Source organism: Trichechus manatus, unplaced genomic scaffold, assembly GCF_000243295.1.
Source record: "Trichechus manatus latirostris isolate Lorelei unplaced genomic scaffold, TriManLat1.0 scaffold00189, whole genome shotgun sequence".
Classification (NCBI taxonomy): domain Eukaryota; kingdom Metazoa; phylum Chordata; class Mammalia; order Sirenia; family Trichechidae; genus Trichechus; species Trichechus manatus.
The window spans coordinates 3124176-3142390 of NW_004444125.1; the positions used below are offsets into that span (position 1 = coordinate 3124176).

Below are 18215 nucleotides of genomic sequence, written 5' to 3' on the forward strand. Positions count from 1 at the left end.
TTTGCGTGCCTTCCAACCTGAGGGGCTCATCTTCTGGCACTGTATCAGACTATGTTCTGCTGCTATTCGTAAGGTTTTCACTGGCTAATTTTTTCAGAAGTAGGCTGTCAGGTCCTTCTTTCTAGTCTTAGTCTGGAACCTCCACTGAAACCTGTCCACCATCGGTGACCCTGCTGGTATTTGAAATATCAGTGGCACAGCGTCCAGCATCACAGCGACATGCAAGCCACCACAGTATCACTAACTCACAGACACATGGGGTTTCTTGGCACAGCTTCCAGCATCACAGCAACATGCAAACCACCACAGTATAACAAACTGACAGGCACGTGGGGTTTCTAAAGTTTTTTTGTGGTTGTGATGGGAGGTATTCATTAAATTGAGATTGCAGCCAAACAATTCTCTCCCTCTACAGAAGGTGTAAATTAGACGTGTGTGGTTATACGTTAGGCGTGGGTAAAGCCACCGCTGCTGCATCCTTAGCAAGATACAAAAGTATATTTTCAGAAGAAAATTTAAGTCGGGGTTTCTATAAGCTACAGTTTGCATCCGCTTTCTATCTTGGTTCCCCTCGAGGTCATTTGATGCATTTTAACTTTCAATATTCTTTATAAACTCATTACCTTACTAAATAACAACAGCATAAAAACATAGCTTGCTACACTAATCATAATTTTTTAAATCAAACTATCAATATTAATTTCTGGCCTGTAATTTAAGAAATAGCTATACTGTAACTTAAAGTAGTTCTGCGTTACTAGATTAAAAAATATGCTAATTAAAAGACCCAGCATTATATTCTCAAAGTACTAAAAAATCCTGGTGGTTTGAGTTTACGGTAATGGAAATACTATGTTTTTTCATCAAAGAAAAGGTAATTTCAAAAGGAAGAAAAATGACAAGAGTAAATATTTAAGAGATTTATTAAAGCATCTTATTGCAAAGATGGAAACAAATACAAATTAGAAACATGCAACTATCATCTTCCACAGTCAAGTCAGAATGTTACACACTTCCTGTTTTCATACTGAAAATGTCAGGTCTTATACCCAACTCACTCACCCTGAATATTTAATTCTTTCTTCCTGAAAGTATCCAGGGCAGTTAATAATCAAAAGGCAAACTATTATATAAAGAAAGTGCAAAGTTATAAAAGAAAATATGTGGAGAATACCCTGTTCCTACCCTCCCCACCCAAGTAAAGGCAAACAATGGTACTTGGCTCTTGCCTAACCTAGATTGTCTTCAAAAACTATTTAAATGTATAGACTTAACAAAAAAAAAAATTGTTTAACAGATGTCCAAAAAGCTTCTTAGTGTTTTGAAAAAAAATGCTCAAACAAATAAAATGTATTTTATATCAAATAAGTTTGAAAAGCCCTGTATTGCAGCATTCTGTAAAATAAACAAGACAAAAAGCTGGTATAGGGTTTATTGACAAAGACAGAATTTCTTCAGGCAGGTATGTAAGGAGGTGGTGGTTCTTTTTCAGGCATCTTCACTGCCATTTCGTAGGTTGGCAAAACATACTGAAAAGAGAAAAAAATATGAGATTTAATTCTCCTTTAAAATCCTTTTTGAAATATTTCAGCTTTGAGATAAACCTACAGAGGATAGCTAAAGAAACTGTTAGCTAAGTCTAAGTTCCTGAAAGTAGAGGATGACTGAATAACATGGAAATTTTCACACAGGAAAAATACCTGATCCAAGATTGCGAGGGACGGAGGGAGGGGGAAATAAAGGGGGGAAAGGAGGGAGGGAGAGAGGGAAGAAGGCAGGAAGGCAGGAAGGCAGGAATGCTGCAGGCAGAATTGTGTGGCTGTAAGGATTCTTTGACAGGTAGTATGCACCACTGTGTCCCCTTCTTCCAGTGTGACTGACAAAGTACCAGTGCCAATTACACCTCGGGGTTGAGGATGCAGGTGTTGAGGTGCCACCTGATGTCTGTACCATGCTACAGTAAGTGCTCAATAAGATGCTGGATCCTGAATTTCATCAGATCCTTCTGTTTGTAGTCAAAGGATAAGTATAAACATGCCTCTAGGATAAAAGACACAGCTAGGCAGAACAGTGGCACGGGCCACATACATTCTACGAGCTGAAATCCTCAGAAGATAGTGAAGACTCTCTAGCAGTAATTAGGGGACTCCCCTACAGACTCATGGAACGCACTGCATTTCTCTGCCCACGGAAAGATCAGCTCCCCCTTGGATCACATGGATTTTTTAAAAAAATAACACAAGCTTCAGCCTCTGTATTCCCCATTCTTACTACTCCAGAGGTCTTGAGACTGGCATGACTCATACTTCTGCTTCCTGTCTGCTCTCCCCACAAACCCAACATTCCTAAAGGCCACTTACGAATCAAGCATTACAGCCAAGTTAGATGAGAGCAGTGCAGATCTCTCTAGCCCCACGCACCCAGAACTCCAACTGGGAAATGCTGAACCTTGTAGACTTCAGCTAGTCATGCCCCAAACCACCATTATGACATAAAAGAGAAAGTTGGGATGCAGGTTCTTTCTTCGAAACAATAATGGCTAATGAAGTTTTAATATATTAAAAGGTAGTTAACCTGTGGAGGTGCTTCAAAGGCAGGATACACAGCAATCTCTGGCAAGTTTCTGTTGTTGATGTATTTATAGCAGTTCCAAACACAGTTTATTAGATAAGCCTGAAGTAGTAAAAACAAAATTTATGTATGTTAGAAACTTAACAGACTATCTGCTCTATCTGCAGGACTCTAAAATTAAGGTGACTTATAATGCTTTCCCACATCTTCTCTACAGAGATGGAAAATGACAACCATTTGGACCTAGCAAAGGTCAGGTCTTTTCTACACTTGATCTCATTTAAAGGTCACAAGTTTTATTATCACCATTTTATTGAGAAATCAGAGCTGGGTTTGAAGTCAGGTCTGTCAGCCATTGTGCTGCAGAAGACAGAAATCTTCGTTTCTGAGCCTTGGGAATTAGGGATTTTATTCCAAATCATGAACCACTTCCAAAAACATAATGATGCTTCTTACACTTAGGAAGGCTCCTGACACTTCCAACCACTCCCTGGAAATAAGAGGGAGGATGTTCTCTAGAAGCCATCTCTACTATTGTGCCAGAGTAAACACTGTGACAAATTGTCAATCTACAATAAAGTAAGCAGAAGGTTTAGACGGGCAGTATCACAGTCTAACTGGCCCCCCAAAAGATTTAGTCATCAACTCACCTTGAAGATGATGAATAAGGCAAAGAAAACAAGAACAATGAACAGGAGGCAGCTGGAGTCCAATGCCAGGAGGTCATCTTTGTAGGGAAAATCAGGCTATTAAAAAACACACATGTATTTACAATTCTGCAACAGCATTTGCACTTTATGATAACTAGAAAGCGTGTTAAGAATACAAACAAAGGCACCAAAGTTAGAACTGGTATTCTAATAAAAAATTATAGAGTTTTACTCCAAGTGCTTTTAAGTCTAATAACCATTAATGCATGTTATTATACTAGTCAAAATACACCTGTTTGAATGCCCAGACTACTCCTAAGAGTCTAAATCGAGCTCGTTTTCTCTCTACTTTTCACTATTTTACATCTTTCTGGCCTTAGGAAAAATGCTATCTCCTGTATTGGACCCCAGATTTGACTCTGAGTGCTGAGCCACTAAGTTAGAAGGTGCTGAGATTTATGTAAATTACTTGGGTGAATCAGTCCTACAAGCAGAAAAATAATTTTTTAAAAAGCCAGTTATGTTGGTCGCAACTCTCAGCAGACAGATACGAAAAGAAGGCAAGCCACTGGTTATAAAACCAGCCAAGACTACATGATTTACTGCAGACACAGTGTGTTCTACTGAGAAGGATTAGCTACATCCATTCAAATATTTAGTTACCATTTACTGTGTGCAAGTCAATGAGTTAAGTCCAAAAACAAGGGCATTACAAAAGAATTCAGGATTTACAAGCTGGCCAGCCAAGAAAGTATCTTATAGTTTGAAGGATCAAGTGAATAAAACAGAGGGGAGAAAACACTAGGGTCTGTAAAAGGAAGAGTGAAAATTTCATTTTGGTGTTATTTTCTATAAAACCAACCCATTGCCATCCACTCGACTCTGACTCACAACGACCTTATAGGACAGAGTAGAACTCCCCATAGGGTTTCCAAGAAGCAGCTGGTGGATTCGAACTGCTGACCTTTTGGTTAGCAACCGAGCTCTTAACCATTGTGCCACTAGGGCTCCATCTTCTATAAAGCTCATTTGTTTTGTTTTTTAGCTTCTATCTCTCTTTTCAGTGGAAATGTCATCTCAAAGGCCCAAACAATTTCACTTTTATAAAAAAGTAGCATAAGCACAGAAATCTCAAATGATTAAAAAAAAGGGCCCATGCACCAAACCAAAACCCCTAGCTAAGTGTCTCCTAGAGACAAGATTCTTCCCGGAGCCTTCATCTGTAATTAGAAGGAAAAAGATGGGACCAGCTCATGGAGGAATGCTATGCTAAGGGTTCTAGATTTTATTAGAAGGCAGTGAGGCACCACTTGCCATTTCCAGCCACTGATGACAGGGTCAGACAGCATCCTGCTTAGGTAAAGACTCTGACCATGGCTGACCGGGCAGCAGGCCCTGCCCCCGGCTTCCACTCTCTCCCTCATCATATGCCACTTCCCCTCACTCCATGTGCCAGCCGTCATGGTCATCTTTTACTGACTATACCAAGATCTTTCCTGCCTCAAGGTGTCTTCTACCCGAAAACATTTCCCTCTGTACTTCACTTAATTCCTACTCATCTTTCTGAGTACAATTCAAATCACATCCTAGACCAGGTCTAACACCCTTGTGATAGCCAACACTTTTCCTTCCCAGCATTTATCAAGGTCGTAATTCAGTAACTGTTGTCTGACTCCTTCACTAGAAAGTAAGCTCCAGTGATGTACCCCTAGGAGCCAGCAATGCCTTGCAGGCCAGAGTGACAACAAATGTTTACTGAAATGAATGAAAGATAAATCTGATGGTGTGCAAAACAGACAACGTAGGAAATCTGGAAAGGAGGTGAAAAGCTCTAAAAGGCAGCATCTGGAAATGTACTAGGAATGCCCCTCCCACCGTTCATTTATCAGTTCTCCGCCATGAATTCCTCCTTGGCCACTTCAGTCCGGATTGTTCCCTGCCCCCTCCATCATACGGCATTAATCTAAGCTCCTCATTTAGTGCTGCGATGTGACAGCTCCCGTTTATTACCACAGAGAAAACTTTAAATGTCTAGACTCTGGGGCACTTGAAATAACAGCATCTAAGTCAGATTCATAGGGCCGCTATGAGTCAGAATCGACATGACGGCAATGGATTTGGTTTTGGTTTGGTTTTCAGTCAGACTCAGAATTGTAATTTAAATATTTTACTTCATGTATTTTACTTCCAGTTTTATTAGCAGACACACTTACTAACTGATCCAGATATTCTTTGATCCTTGGCAAATAAGTGAGAGAACTGATGGCAACCAGGCAACTGAGAACGAAGTCAAAAAGGCGATAACAGAAGAATGGAATCAGCCAACCCACTTGATACTGTAGAAGAAAATAACAACACATCATCATATCACACACATGAAATTACTAAGCACCACTCAGCAAAACTCCAACACTGAAAGTTGAAAATATAGGATACTTACAGAAATTGCTCCATACACCAGCATTGAACTGATTATAAACATAAGAACAGAGACGGCAAAAAGAACACAGGCATTATCTAAGAAAACAAAAACAAAAATCTTATTAAGTTACTTACACACACAAAAGTTCTTCAAGACAAAATAATATTTTAAAGTTAGCTTAAAATGTTTACGTGTCTTCAAGATTAGTTATGAAAAGATCTAAGACCAAGAGGGTAAAAGAAAAAAAAAATTCTAAGTCTCAGCTTTAAGTAATAAACCATGAGAAATTCACGCAAAGCTCTTCTTTGTGTTAAGAAGGCACATGAGCTAGGTCCTCTGCAAGGGAGAGAGGTCCCCCCTGCCCTTACAAGTCCAAGAGTCTGAACATGTGCAAACAGATAATTATAATCCAATGTGGTAAGTGCTACAACAGAGACAGACATAATTAACTTTGCCTGGAGAATCAGGAAAAAATATAAAAGAAATGATACTTAGTTGGGTCTTGTGAGATGAACTGAGAGAGTTCAAGTGGAGGGAAAGGTTGGTATTTGCTTAAAAGATAGGTATCTCAAACACAGAATGCTACAGATGACACCTCTTACCTAAGAGAAAATATAACCTGAAATTCAAGGTTCTCCATTAATTCCATCTCAACCCTTTCCCCCAACATCCAAACAGTAATATTCAAACTCATTTCTCCAAATTCCTTCCCGTTAGCTTCTCTTCTAGACGGCTCTATCTTCTTCTTCATTCCTCAACAATTTCTCAGGTTGTTCCATTTCTCCCCCTATGCTCACTAATTTTTTCACAAAACACCCTAGTAACCTCAAACAATATTAAACCATACTTGACTTGTTGAGTTTCTCTGTACAAATCTATAGTTGATTCTGTGACTCTAGATAGATATTAAGATCCTGAAGACCATTAATACTAAGAGATGATTAAAATAACTGAATAGTCATACTACTGTATAAATATACGCATAATCTTATCACTGGTCAATACAAACATCGTATCTGGTACTAAACTGAGTCAGAATAGGCCTCTTAAATTTTCTTAGAGGAGAGAGAGTAGCTAGATATTAGGAACTTAAAGAACTTTCTTGCTGCAGTGTACAAAATGCCACTTAGGTGGAAGAATTCAGATATAAAATATGAAATTAAACAGGTAATGTCAAACTGGAAAGCAAAATTTATAATTCAAATAATCAGCTTTTAAGAATCTGTTATGGAACACAGCATGCTTATTTCCATTTCTTAAAAGTATTAAAGTTCTTCCATTAGAGCAATAAATAGCAAAATGGGGCAGTAAATGGGAGATACATAAAGTGCTTGGAACAACAGACACTCCAGCACTTGTGAATTAATAATGAATAAAGGGAATAAAACATGAGGGCCAGATGACCAGATATGAACTTCAGACTTTCACCTACCGCCACATTCAGGAACTTCCTCTAGTGCCCACCTGCCCCTTCCCCCAGCCCCCGGGTATTTACACAAAGCCCCATAAGCCCTTCTCACTCCACCCTACTTGGATTTTCCCCAGGTGAAACTAAATAAAGTGAAATTCTTGCTTGAAAAACAGCTTGCATACATGACAGAAGTATTTCATATATTGATTGCTATATCCTGTTTAGCTAATTAACTAATCACAGGCCTCATATTTAAAATTGGCCATGAGAATAATGATCAGAAATTAACTTGCCATTATAACACTGGATCTATGGGAAAGACAAATTTCAACTTCCAAAAAAACACAAACTACCATATGACCAAGAACTATGTATTATTTTTTATTCTCTCAAGAATAAGGGCTCAAGAAAAATATGATCATGAATACATTTCTTTCTCTCTAAATCAATTACAGTAATGTATTTACGCAACATGCAATAAACTCACAGGTTCATCCCTGTAGTGCTAGCCAAACGAGCCAGCTGTACAGACCTGCAACAATCTCAATAACCAGAAATCTTTTTCTGCACCTCAATTTTAGAAGAAACATGGCAAGGGAAAACACTAGCATTAGCAGGCTAATTAAATTTTTGAAAATATCTAAAGATGACTAACAGCCATTACAAGTAAAATTTTGAAAATATCAAAAGATGATTAACAGTCGTTAGAAGCTAAAGTATAATTTATTGTTCCTTCTGGTTTTTAAATAAAAAGAGACTACTCAGCAAAAGCAAATACATGCCGGAAGGGCTGCTTCTAATACGTCCTTTTTTGGTTTGACAACAAAATTAAAGGATTATACTATATAAATCAGGAAACTTGCAAATAAATTGCTCGTGAAGACTCTAAGGCACGAATTTCTGTCCAAATATTAAATTTCCAAAGTGGTTTATAATATAAAACTCAATCAGAACTTTTTTTACACCTGTATTTTAGGGAAAGAGAAATGATAAAAAAAATGCTATCAGGGAATAGGTTTAAAAAAGCAATTAATGTGAATGTCCTAGGATTACTCTACGTTGAACACCACTGTCAAGTCTTCTTCATCTAAATAGGAATATATTTAGAATTGTGACCCTGAGCAAACAGTATCACCAAATAGTCAAATTTGCTATTTTACTGTAATAGCCTATTTGATCCATAAGCTAATCTCTCATCTTCAACTATACATTACTTGTCAGTTGATCCTCAAAGATTTATAGTTCTTTTGTAATTCTGTCTTCCTCTCTCTCTTCCTGGTACCTGATAGAGTCAAGGTATACAATACATAGTTCTCCAAAAACTTACATTTTCTGGCTAGAAACCCTCTACTGTAATCCTCACAGAGTATCTTTGAAAAACCCGTTTAAATACTTTCCTGACCTTAGCAAATGGATTAACTTAAGTAAAACTCAATCCATCAACCTCTAACTCTGCAATGGTTTACACACACACACAATTAGCAGGGGACATTTTCTTTACAGTTGAAAACTTACCAACCATCCTCTCCGATGAATAGTAATTACCAATGACATCATACTGAATGTTGACAGCTGGCATTGAGTTTGGATGAGTCACCTCCACAGTCAGCAAAATTGCCATCAATAGGTTTACCACCTGTGAAAGATTACATTTTATCAATTACATTAATTATAAATCAGGAAGCAGCCTTCAGTAGCATCGTTATATGTCTTCCTATACTTAAAATGTTCTTCTCGAAGAAGCAAAGATATAACACAGTAGGAGGCTACCTGAGAGAGAGAACAATACACAATTATGAGAATAGCTTAAAAATAAATATTTCATAAAGTATGAACTTAATACTAACCCTTTCAGAGACAAGGTGCTTGATTCTGTGTTAATACCAATACAGCAGAATAAAATGGCATAAGAATTAAAAATAAGGGATCATTACAAATTGTTCATGTTTTGAGTAACATTTATTCATACGCCAATCTCAGAATTTCTGGGTTAAAGAAACTACAGTTTATCTAATATATTTATCAGTTACAGCCTGAAACCCCTGGGGAGCATCCCCCATCTAGTGATAAGAGAACTATTTCCTTTTGCGCTAGACTCAAATGCGTTTAAGATTTTTCAAGATTTTAACTATGTCCCTTAAATTCACTCACTGGTCTTCATTCCATCTGCTGAGACAATAAAGAACAAGTCTGCTCCCCCTTCCAAATAAGTGCTCCCCTAATGCCTGAGGGCACTGCGATGTGTTGTCTTTTCTAGAATAAACATCTAGTTCCTTAAACCATTCCTCCAACTAGTGTTTTCTAGCTACTTCACTATTTCCTTTTTGCCCTTCTCTATACACATGCCCCCTACGGAGCCCTGGTAGCGCAGTGGTTAAACTGTTCGAATGCTGACCAAAAGACTGGTGGTTTGAAACCACCAGTGGCTCCATGGCAGAAAGATACGGCAGTCTGTGTCGGCAGAGATTTACAGCCTTAGAAATCCTATGGGGTCACTATGAGTAGAATCGACTCGATGGTAGTGCGTTTTTTGGGTTATATGAATGCCCCAGGTTGATCAATATTCTATTAAAATTATTGTTGTTAGCTGCTGTTGAGTCAATTCTGACTCATGGCGACCCTATGTGTGTTGAGTAGAACTGCTCCATAGGGTTTTCAAGGCTGTGGCCTTTTGGAAGCAGATCACCAAGCCTGTCTTCCAAACACATCTGGGCAGGTTTGAACTGCCAACCTTTTGGGTAGGAGTCAACTGCTTAACCGTTTGTGCCACCCAGGAACTCTGCTATTGAAACCAGGACCAGAATTTATCACAAGACTATAGGTAAGATCCAGCTTGGTCAGAATACAAAAGGATTTCAGTTCCCATATTCAAGCTAACAAATTTCAATTAACGCAGCCTGAAATCACACTGGTTTTATGACTTGTTTGGATGCCATGTGAGTAGCTCCCTAAAACCCCTAATTCTTTTCCATACTTGATGCTGCTAAGCTACCACCTGTACCAGTACAGTTAGATTCAGAGGCCCAAACATAAGCCCTTATATATTTGGAATCAAATTTTATCTTATTGTTCTTGCCGGTCAAGATTTTCTGGATCTCGATTCTTACACCCTCCAGACTGTCTCTCTCAATTTCCTGTATTTGAAAATCTGATCAGCATGTAATCATTATCTCCATCTAAATCACTGGCAAAAGAGAACAAGTCTAAAGAACAAAGCCACAGAGGCTGTCCTCTCCCCATTAATCAGCAACCTCTGAATATCATTCTTTACCTAGTCCAGAGGAACATCTTGAGACTTTGTTAAACTTATTGCTGAAATCCCATCATAATACCTGATGAATATTCCTACTCTACCAGGGTTGTAACTCCATTTAAAAATGAAATTAGTTATGCCTATAGTTGTTAGAAGGAGCCCTGGTGGCGCAGTGGGGTTAAGTGCTCGGCTGCTAACCAAAAGGTCAATGGTTTGAACCCACTAGCCACTCCACAGGAGAAAGATGTGGCACTCTGCTTCTATTTTCAAGATCTCAGCCTTGGAAATCCTATGGGGCAGTTAGTTCTACTCTGTCCAGTAGGGCTGGGGTGAGTCGGAACTGACTCAGTACAAACAGGTTTGGGTTTTGGGTTATATTTGTTAGTGAACCCCTATACTATTCCAGGGGGTTATCACTTGTTTTAGGTGTTCATAAGCAGTCCTTTAAATGATTCAACACAGAAATCTCACCAAGGATTGGAGTTAGATTTTTTTATCCAAGGTTCACAGAACTTGCCCTCCTCCGCTTTGTGAAAATCTCAACATTTGAAATTTTCAAGGGATGTTAGGAACACATCAGTAATAAGTAAAAAAACTATATTATGTGCATCCCTCCTGCCTGCTCTGAATGCTAAAATATGTTTCATATTTGTATTGTCTGTTAGTCATTTCACAAACATCCTCTGGAGTAAAAACAGCAAGTCTTATCTTTATGTTAGGTGATCTAAACAATGTAACAATATCAAATTCAGAACCAACCAATATTCACTGAGAATATACTATATGTCAGTTATATTTACATAATTGCTTCACTTATTCCTCAACAACCTTGTGAAGTAAATATCACTAAAGCCCATTTACAGATGGGGAAACTAAGGTTCAGCAAAGCTAAATAACTTGTGCTAAGTTCACTGAACTGATAAAGGGTAGAGCTAGGACACCCTGCTTCTTAGCAGTACATGATTACTTACAACCACTCCTAGATGACTCCAAAAGGAGGAGGAGGCCTTCTCAAAAGAAGGCTATGAAATATCTATACTTTATTTTCCAAATAAGAATGTTTAGCGGTGTGCCCTTTTTCCTTCATAGCTGAAAGGCAAGGTATTTTATCCTTGCAAGAGACAATCATATTTATATTTGCTAGATGGACCCCCAATTGATAATTGTTTTCTTATTTTGTTGCCATGGGTTCTGGCCACTGTGTGGAGTATGAGTAGGAGTTAATGCAGTTATATGGATTAACTATTGAACAATCAGATGTACCTACTGAAAGAAAAATATATATTTCGTGTATGGAAAATCAGGTTTGAAATCAATTCAGCAAACTTTTTTTTGCTAAACACAGTATAGTCATTTTTTAAATAAGCTCTGTATAGTACAGAAAAACATTCTCATGTTAAGGAAAACACTGCAAACCCAATTACTTAATGAAGGAAATGGCACACTAAAAATATTTAGTTTAATTCTCCTTTCTTAAATATTTTTGCCAATGTAGGATTTATAAAAATCTGTTTTCTTCTCTTCCATGGATATGTCACAGAATTGTCCACTATTATTTTCTTCGAGTATTAATAAACACTTAAAATTTCATTTCACTGTGGGTCATGTCCCAGATATTCAACAAAACAAACCATAGGTCTAACCAAAAAGATCAAGAAATGGTATTAAGAAATTTCAGTGCCACTTCATTAAAAGCCCAAACAATTTTTTAAATCTTCATTCAGTTCATTATATCCTATCAGATCATTATATTTCATTTACTACAAGATATAGTTTTAAGTATCAGTCTAGAAAATGCATCCTTGAAATCTTAAGATTCACCGTTGAACACCTATTCTGCGCTCAAATAGAGGCCCTGTGTTATTTATTTTTGATTACAGTTGATATTCCTACTAAACTCCATGTAATATTTTTCAAAAAAAAAATACATTAAAATTAACTTTATAGCCTTGCAATATAAAACATCTGTGAAAACTGCAACAATGTACAAACTACCTAAGATTTATTCCTGATTCATTTTGTTTCCTCTTACACTATATTTAGGAAATTAACAAAGATGTATTTTCAAAAAAAGATTAACTTCTAAACCTAGTAATATGGAGAAGTACAGAATACAGCAAATACGCGACTATGTTAACAGCATGGGCAATGGACACACCAGGGTGATGTAAATTTAGTGGGTCAAATAATGTGGTTCGCATTATTTTTGAAGGCCTTTTGTACAGCTTACGTAAGTTGAGGAATAACTATGTATACAGCTTCCCAGCCCCACCCTGCACAAAGAGCTTTTATTTAAATGTCTTCAAAATCAGCAGGCATACTATATTTTAATATTTGAAACTCATAGCTCATAACTCGTAAGACATGGCTGCTTTACTCAACAAAAACTGGACACCACCAATGCTGACAACTGTTTCAACAACTGTTTTAAATGAACATGAGAAAAAAAGTACTCAAATTACCAAATTGTAGAGAAACACTCTGGCAAAAAGGTCAGTTTGTTTTAAAAAAACAGATGGGTTAGTCTCCTTGTTACAAAGGGAACAGGATCAGATTCATGGAAGCATTCAGCCTCCCGAGAGCAATTCCTGTTTTCTGATCTCATCGCTACATACCAGAAGACCCTCTGGGGGCTGTATTTTATATCATTATTCTTTAGTGTTCCCACAGCATACTCTGCCATAACCTAGCATCTGCTGAGACCGTAATTAGACCAGCAAGTTTGCTGCACAGCATCCTAATGACAGTTTCCCAGGTAGAGGGAGCATCTACACGGGAGCCAGTCTACAAAACCAAGCCAGCAAAGAACCAACAGATGAAGGTCAAAAGTGGCTGAATACCTTTAAAATTGTTTTAAATGTATATATAAAAGCTGTGTATTTACTGTCACATGCAGTTACAACTGAGTTATTTCTGCTATTTTTTGGAGGCAATTCATTCAACAAATGTCTGACGACTACTTCAAATGCTCTAATAAGTTATTATACACATTTTATAGACTAAGACATATCACCTTTCTCCCTCAATAGGGACATCTTCTACGGGGAGGAAAATAAGAAAAAAAATCATCGCACTTCTGTGTAATAAGTACTACACGAGTGGTATGTAGAAACGTTTCCAGGTACACTGTGAGGAAACCAAATCCCTCTGTCTAGGAAGCAAGGGAAGCTTCGCCAACAAAGCCCTTGCACCAAGTGTTAAAACGTAATTTGGAACTGGCAAAATGTTGAAGATGGATGAGTAAATGTTTTGTTCTTGATTACTAGTTCTCTACTTGCGTATGTTTGAAATTATCCTTAAGAACATTTTTAAAAAGTCACTTGCGGGGAGAAAGGCATTTCAGGAATAATTAACAGGCACTGAAAACAAAGCAATACGACTGGAGAAAGGTATTAGCTTTGATGCATAAACAAGCTATGCTTACTTAAAAAAGTCAGAGTTGAGGGCTGGAAAGGAAAATAGCTTGAGGAAACCTGTCTTTACTCTCTCTTAGCTACCTAATTTTAGACTGCTTATGGTTGAGACATTAATAAAAATTAGCCATGTATTGAGTCTGTCCAAGACCTAAAATATAGTCATCCCTCAGTATTTGTGGGGGATTGGTTCCAGGACCCCCGGGATACCAAAAATCCACAGATGAACAAATTCCTTATATAAAATGACGTAGTATCTGCATATAACCTATGCATATCCTCCCCTATACTCCAAACCATCTCTAGATTACTTATAATACCTAATGCAATGTAAATAATATGTAAATAGTTGTTAATACGGTACTGTATTGTTTAGGGAATAATGACAAGATGCAAGGCGAACAATGCTCAAACAACCAGTGCTGGAGACTGAGGATCTGTGAAATGGTGGGAGGCTACAGCAGGGGATGCTACACATCACTTCATTAGCGTGGATTCAGTGTAGTGCTCGGCACACAGCAAATTCAAGTTTTGCTTTTTGGAACTTTTTTTCCCTGAATGTGTTCCATCCACAATTGGTGGACTATGCAGATAGGGAACCCACAGATACAGAGGGCCGATGGTATTCACAAATGCTCAAAATGCATTCTTGTAGGACACCATTAGCCACGAAAGACATCTATATTTCTTTATTTTCCCCTTTGGTTAGCTCTTTTAAAGTTTCTTCACGTGGATGAGGAACAGTTTCTGTGACTTTTAAGCCCACCTTCCATCATCACATGGGGTAGCCATGAGTCAAACTCAACTCAATGCCTACGAGTTTGGAGGTTTTTTTGTTTTGTTTTCCATCATTCAATAAACATTCAAGTTTATGCTACATAAGACACTGCTGTTTTAAAATCACCTGGCTTCAAATTTTTCAATAAATGATATAGAAAACGATATTAGGAATGCCAGAATTTAAACTTAATCTCACTTGGAAATTTCATATTACTAAACCATGTATTAAACCAGGCACGCTTCTTGCAAATCTAAGAAGCCAAAGGCTAAAACATCAGGGCTGGTATCTAGTGACTAGCTTCTCTATCTCCTACTGTACTATTTAATACTATACAATTAATACTTTAGTATCCAGTGTTACACTGGACTTAACACTAGATCAGTAGAAGCAGATGCCAGGAAGCAATGACACTGTATCAGAGACACTGATCCAGTGCCTGGGCCCAGCAGGAGAGAGGGCTGTACCCCAAACAGGACAGAGGGATTCATAATCTCACAAGCTTTGGGCCTGACAATCTAAAGATATTCATAAACATTCTGTCATACAGTCTGAGATGTATTGCCTCACCTGGAAGAAAGGAGGACAGTATTCTGACAAGCTATGTGGGGAGGGAACTGACATTCTACCTCACTCACCCCTGTATTATTTCTCTATCTTAGTAAAGAAGCTTCTGGCAACAAAATGCACTATTTGGAAAAGACTTCTTTGTTTAGAGGTATTATACTACACATTTGTCTAGGTGGTCTTGTTTTCTAATAGTTATGTGTCTCCCCAACTAGGCAGATTGTGTCTTTATACTTCTACTGTATTGAAGCTACACTTTTGAAAGTCACCAACAATCTTGTAAGCAGCAAAACCAATGGCCTTTTTCCAGTCCTTAATCTGATTAGAATCTGATGTTACTGATGAGCTTCCCCTTGTTACTGTACCACAAGCTTCATTTTTGTTCTTTGTAACACCACAAAGATCTTGAGGGCAGAAGCCATGTTCCAGACAAACAACACTTGAGTGTCTTATGCGGCAGGTGACAGAAATACAAGACAGATGAAACATGGCCCCTGTGATTTATTCTTTTCGTGTATCCTCCAAAAAAGCCTTTCACACTGTAGATGATCAATAAAAATCTCTTGATTTAAGACAGCTTAACTGATTTAAGCAGTTTACAATCTTCTACTGGTCTGAAAAGTTTATGCAAAGTAACAACCGATTCTTTTTAAAATTGTGAAACTAAAGCATGGAAAAATGGAGATGTAGGAAACATTTTCACATCAAGTGATTCCAGCAGAGGACAGATTTAACCTCCTCATTCCCTATTTTGCAAGAATAAATGTCCTTATTAAAGTTTTTCTCCCTGCATTTTGAGTTTTCCTGCTTATATCTCCACCTCACACTGCTATTCCTTTCATTTTTATGAGCTGAGCCCTTAGTATCAAAAAATATCTGCCTAGGAAAGACTAGAAAGAAATATGGTCAACTGTGTTTGGATGACTGAAATAGGGACGGTGGTTTTCTTCCCGAGTAGGAGTTAGAAATCCTCTGTTCTGTGACTGGAGGAGTCTGGGAAGAAACACAGAGATTAAGTTTGAAGGTCAGACTCCAGGCTGATGAACTCCATTTTCTCAGTTTTAAGTAAAAGGGAAGGGCATCTTCTGGACTGAGGGAGGCAGGACTGAGTAAGAGGTCTGAGACTCTTAAGATCTGAACTTCTCCCTTGGGGGAATGGAAGACGGAGTTAAGAACAAACAAAAGAAACCGAAGACCCCGCCCCTTAGCAAAACGCAGGAAAAAAAAAAAAACTTAAGTTAGAAATATAATGTAGCTAATTGTCATTAACTCATCCATGCCTAGTGTTACAGATCAGTTGAAACAGATACAGAACAAAAGGGAGTGTCTTGAGAGAAAATGTGATAAAACTGTGCCAATAAGGTACCATTTCCAATACAGGGAAAATGAAAATAAACTAAGAAACAAGCAAATAAAGCTACACTATAAAGTTTTGTTTTAGTTTTTAATGTACATTACTAAAGCGAGACTGTAAAAAACAATACTAAGGAATAATGTGGAGGCCAGGTGGTCCCCTGGGGTGGGCCATGAAACAGTATCTGCCTGACTGGAGATGATTCTCATCTGGTGTTTGTCCAAACGGTTACTAACGATTTCAAGACACTGGGTGGGGAAGTAACAAGTACCAAGAAAGGCAAAAAGAATGTCTGTCATAATGCTCTTCGTCCTTCTGCAGTACCGTGAAGTACCAAAAACGGCACAGTAACACTAAAGTCACTTACCCACCACCAAATAAAAATAAAAAAAAAAAACACACAAAGTTAGCAAAAGTGACCAGGTCGATAGTTTGTAAAGTTTGTCAAAGCTTCAGTAAACTCATCATCTAAACAGAATCACATATTTAGAAGCCACAGACCAGCTTCAATGTGTACGGATATCAGAGATGGTGGTAAGAAATTACCAAAACATTAACAGTGAACCACCAAACAACAACATTCTTAACTCTGGTTATCACAGAGAATTACATAGATCCTGGCACCCAAGAAACGCTGGCATATGCGGCCAGAACAGAGCAGGCTCCCAATAAAGATACCTTAAAAAACGGAGCGGACCTGGTATGATAACGTCTAATGGGCAGTGAGGGAGCTGCACCAGGAAAAGACTGATCAAGTATTAATCCCGGCAAACGATACTGCCTTCAAGTGAATCCAACCGAGGCCTTTCTGCCTACATCACAAACACCCGCTGGAACAAAACAAAGTCCAGGAAGCACAAACAACTAGGTTACAGCTGGATCTTTCGTTTTCTTTTCAGGCAAGACAATGTCGAAACTAGGCAGCATGATCAAAATCCTCTCCTAATTGTTTCGTCGGGGTGGGGGGGGGAAAGAGTGCATTTTGGAGGAGAGGAGGAACTCCTTCAGATCACGGAAGTAAAAAAAAGAGCCGAAACCGGTGATTCCCAGCACTCTCCACAAAAGCCTAGGCACCCTCATCCCCACGCCCCAATGCCTAGGGCGTCTCGCAACCCCGCTTTTCTTCTCAAACTCTTGCCTAGAAACAATCTCCTCATTCCCACCCGTCCCCCACTCCGATTCCCGGGCAGTCTCCTCCCTCAGGGTCCCTGGACTGAGTCCAGTACGACCCCTCCCAGCGTTTCAGCCCCAGGGAAAACCGGCCCCCTCGACTTTCCGCACATGCGCATTACCCCATCGCCCCCAGCCTCCCACCCCCTCACCCTTACCATATACCAGGTCCCCAGGATGATCGTTCCGGTGCGGACATGGCAACAGCCGCAGCACCGGGTGCTGTAGAACCGGTCGCTGCGGCTCCGCTTGAAAGTCATGGACACCATCGGGAATCTTGCGGGCCTCCCGCGCCTGAGAAAGTCTTTCTGCCCAGCTGTTGAACCCAGAAAGCTCTATCACTGTCCCGAAGCCCAGACGACGCGTCCTCAAACCCACCCACCGCCCGGTATCAACCAACTCTGTCGCACTTGCGCATTAGGCACCGAGCGCAGCTATCGCGCGACGACCGCCTCCCTTCTTCCGAACACAGACCAATAGAAGAGCGGTTTAAAAGGAAAGTCAGGTTGACTCGGTCCCTGATTGGAAAAAATTGGAGATTGACAAGAACCCAGACCCAATCAGAAGTTTAACTCGCCTCGGCGCTAATCAACCCTGCCTGTTACGAGAAGGAAAGAGCCGGGTCG

The 18215-nt window shown here is 39.0% G+C and overlaps 1 protein-coding gene across 1 annotated transcript; it reads right to left on the reverse strand.

The window, feature by feature from the left end:
• Positions 1-905: 905 nt before the first annotated feature.
• Positions 906-18001, reverse strand: LAPTM4A (lysosomal protein transmembrane 4 alpha). The gene is made up of 7 exons (XM_004387585.3): positions 17748-18001; positions 8570-8690; positions 5662-5738; positions 5435-5557; positions 3222-3317; positions 2575-2673; positions 906-1529 (listed from the first exon to the last, which is right to left on the reverse strand). Exons 1-7 carry the CDS (start codon positions 17856-17858, stop codon positions 1455-1457), a joined length of 702 nt encoding a protein of 233 aa, XP_004387642.1. The 5' UTR covers positions 17859-18001; the 3' UTR covers positions 906-1454.
• Positions 18002-18215: the final 214 nt, after the last annotated feature.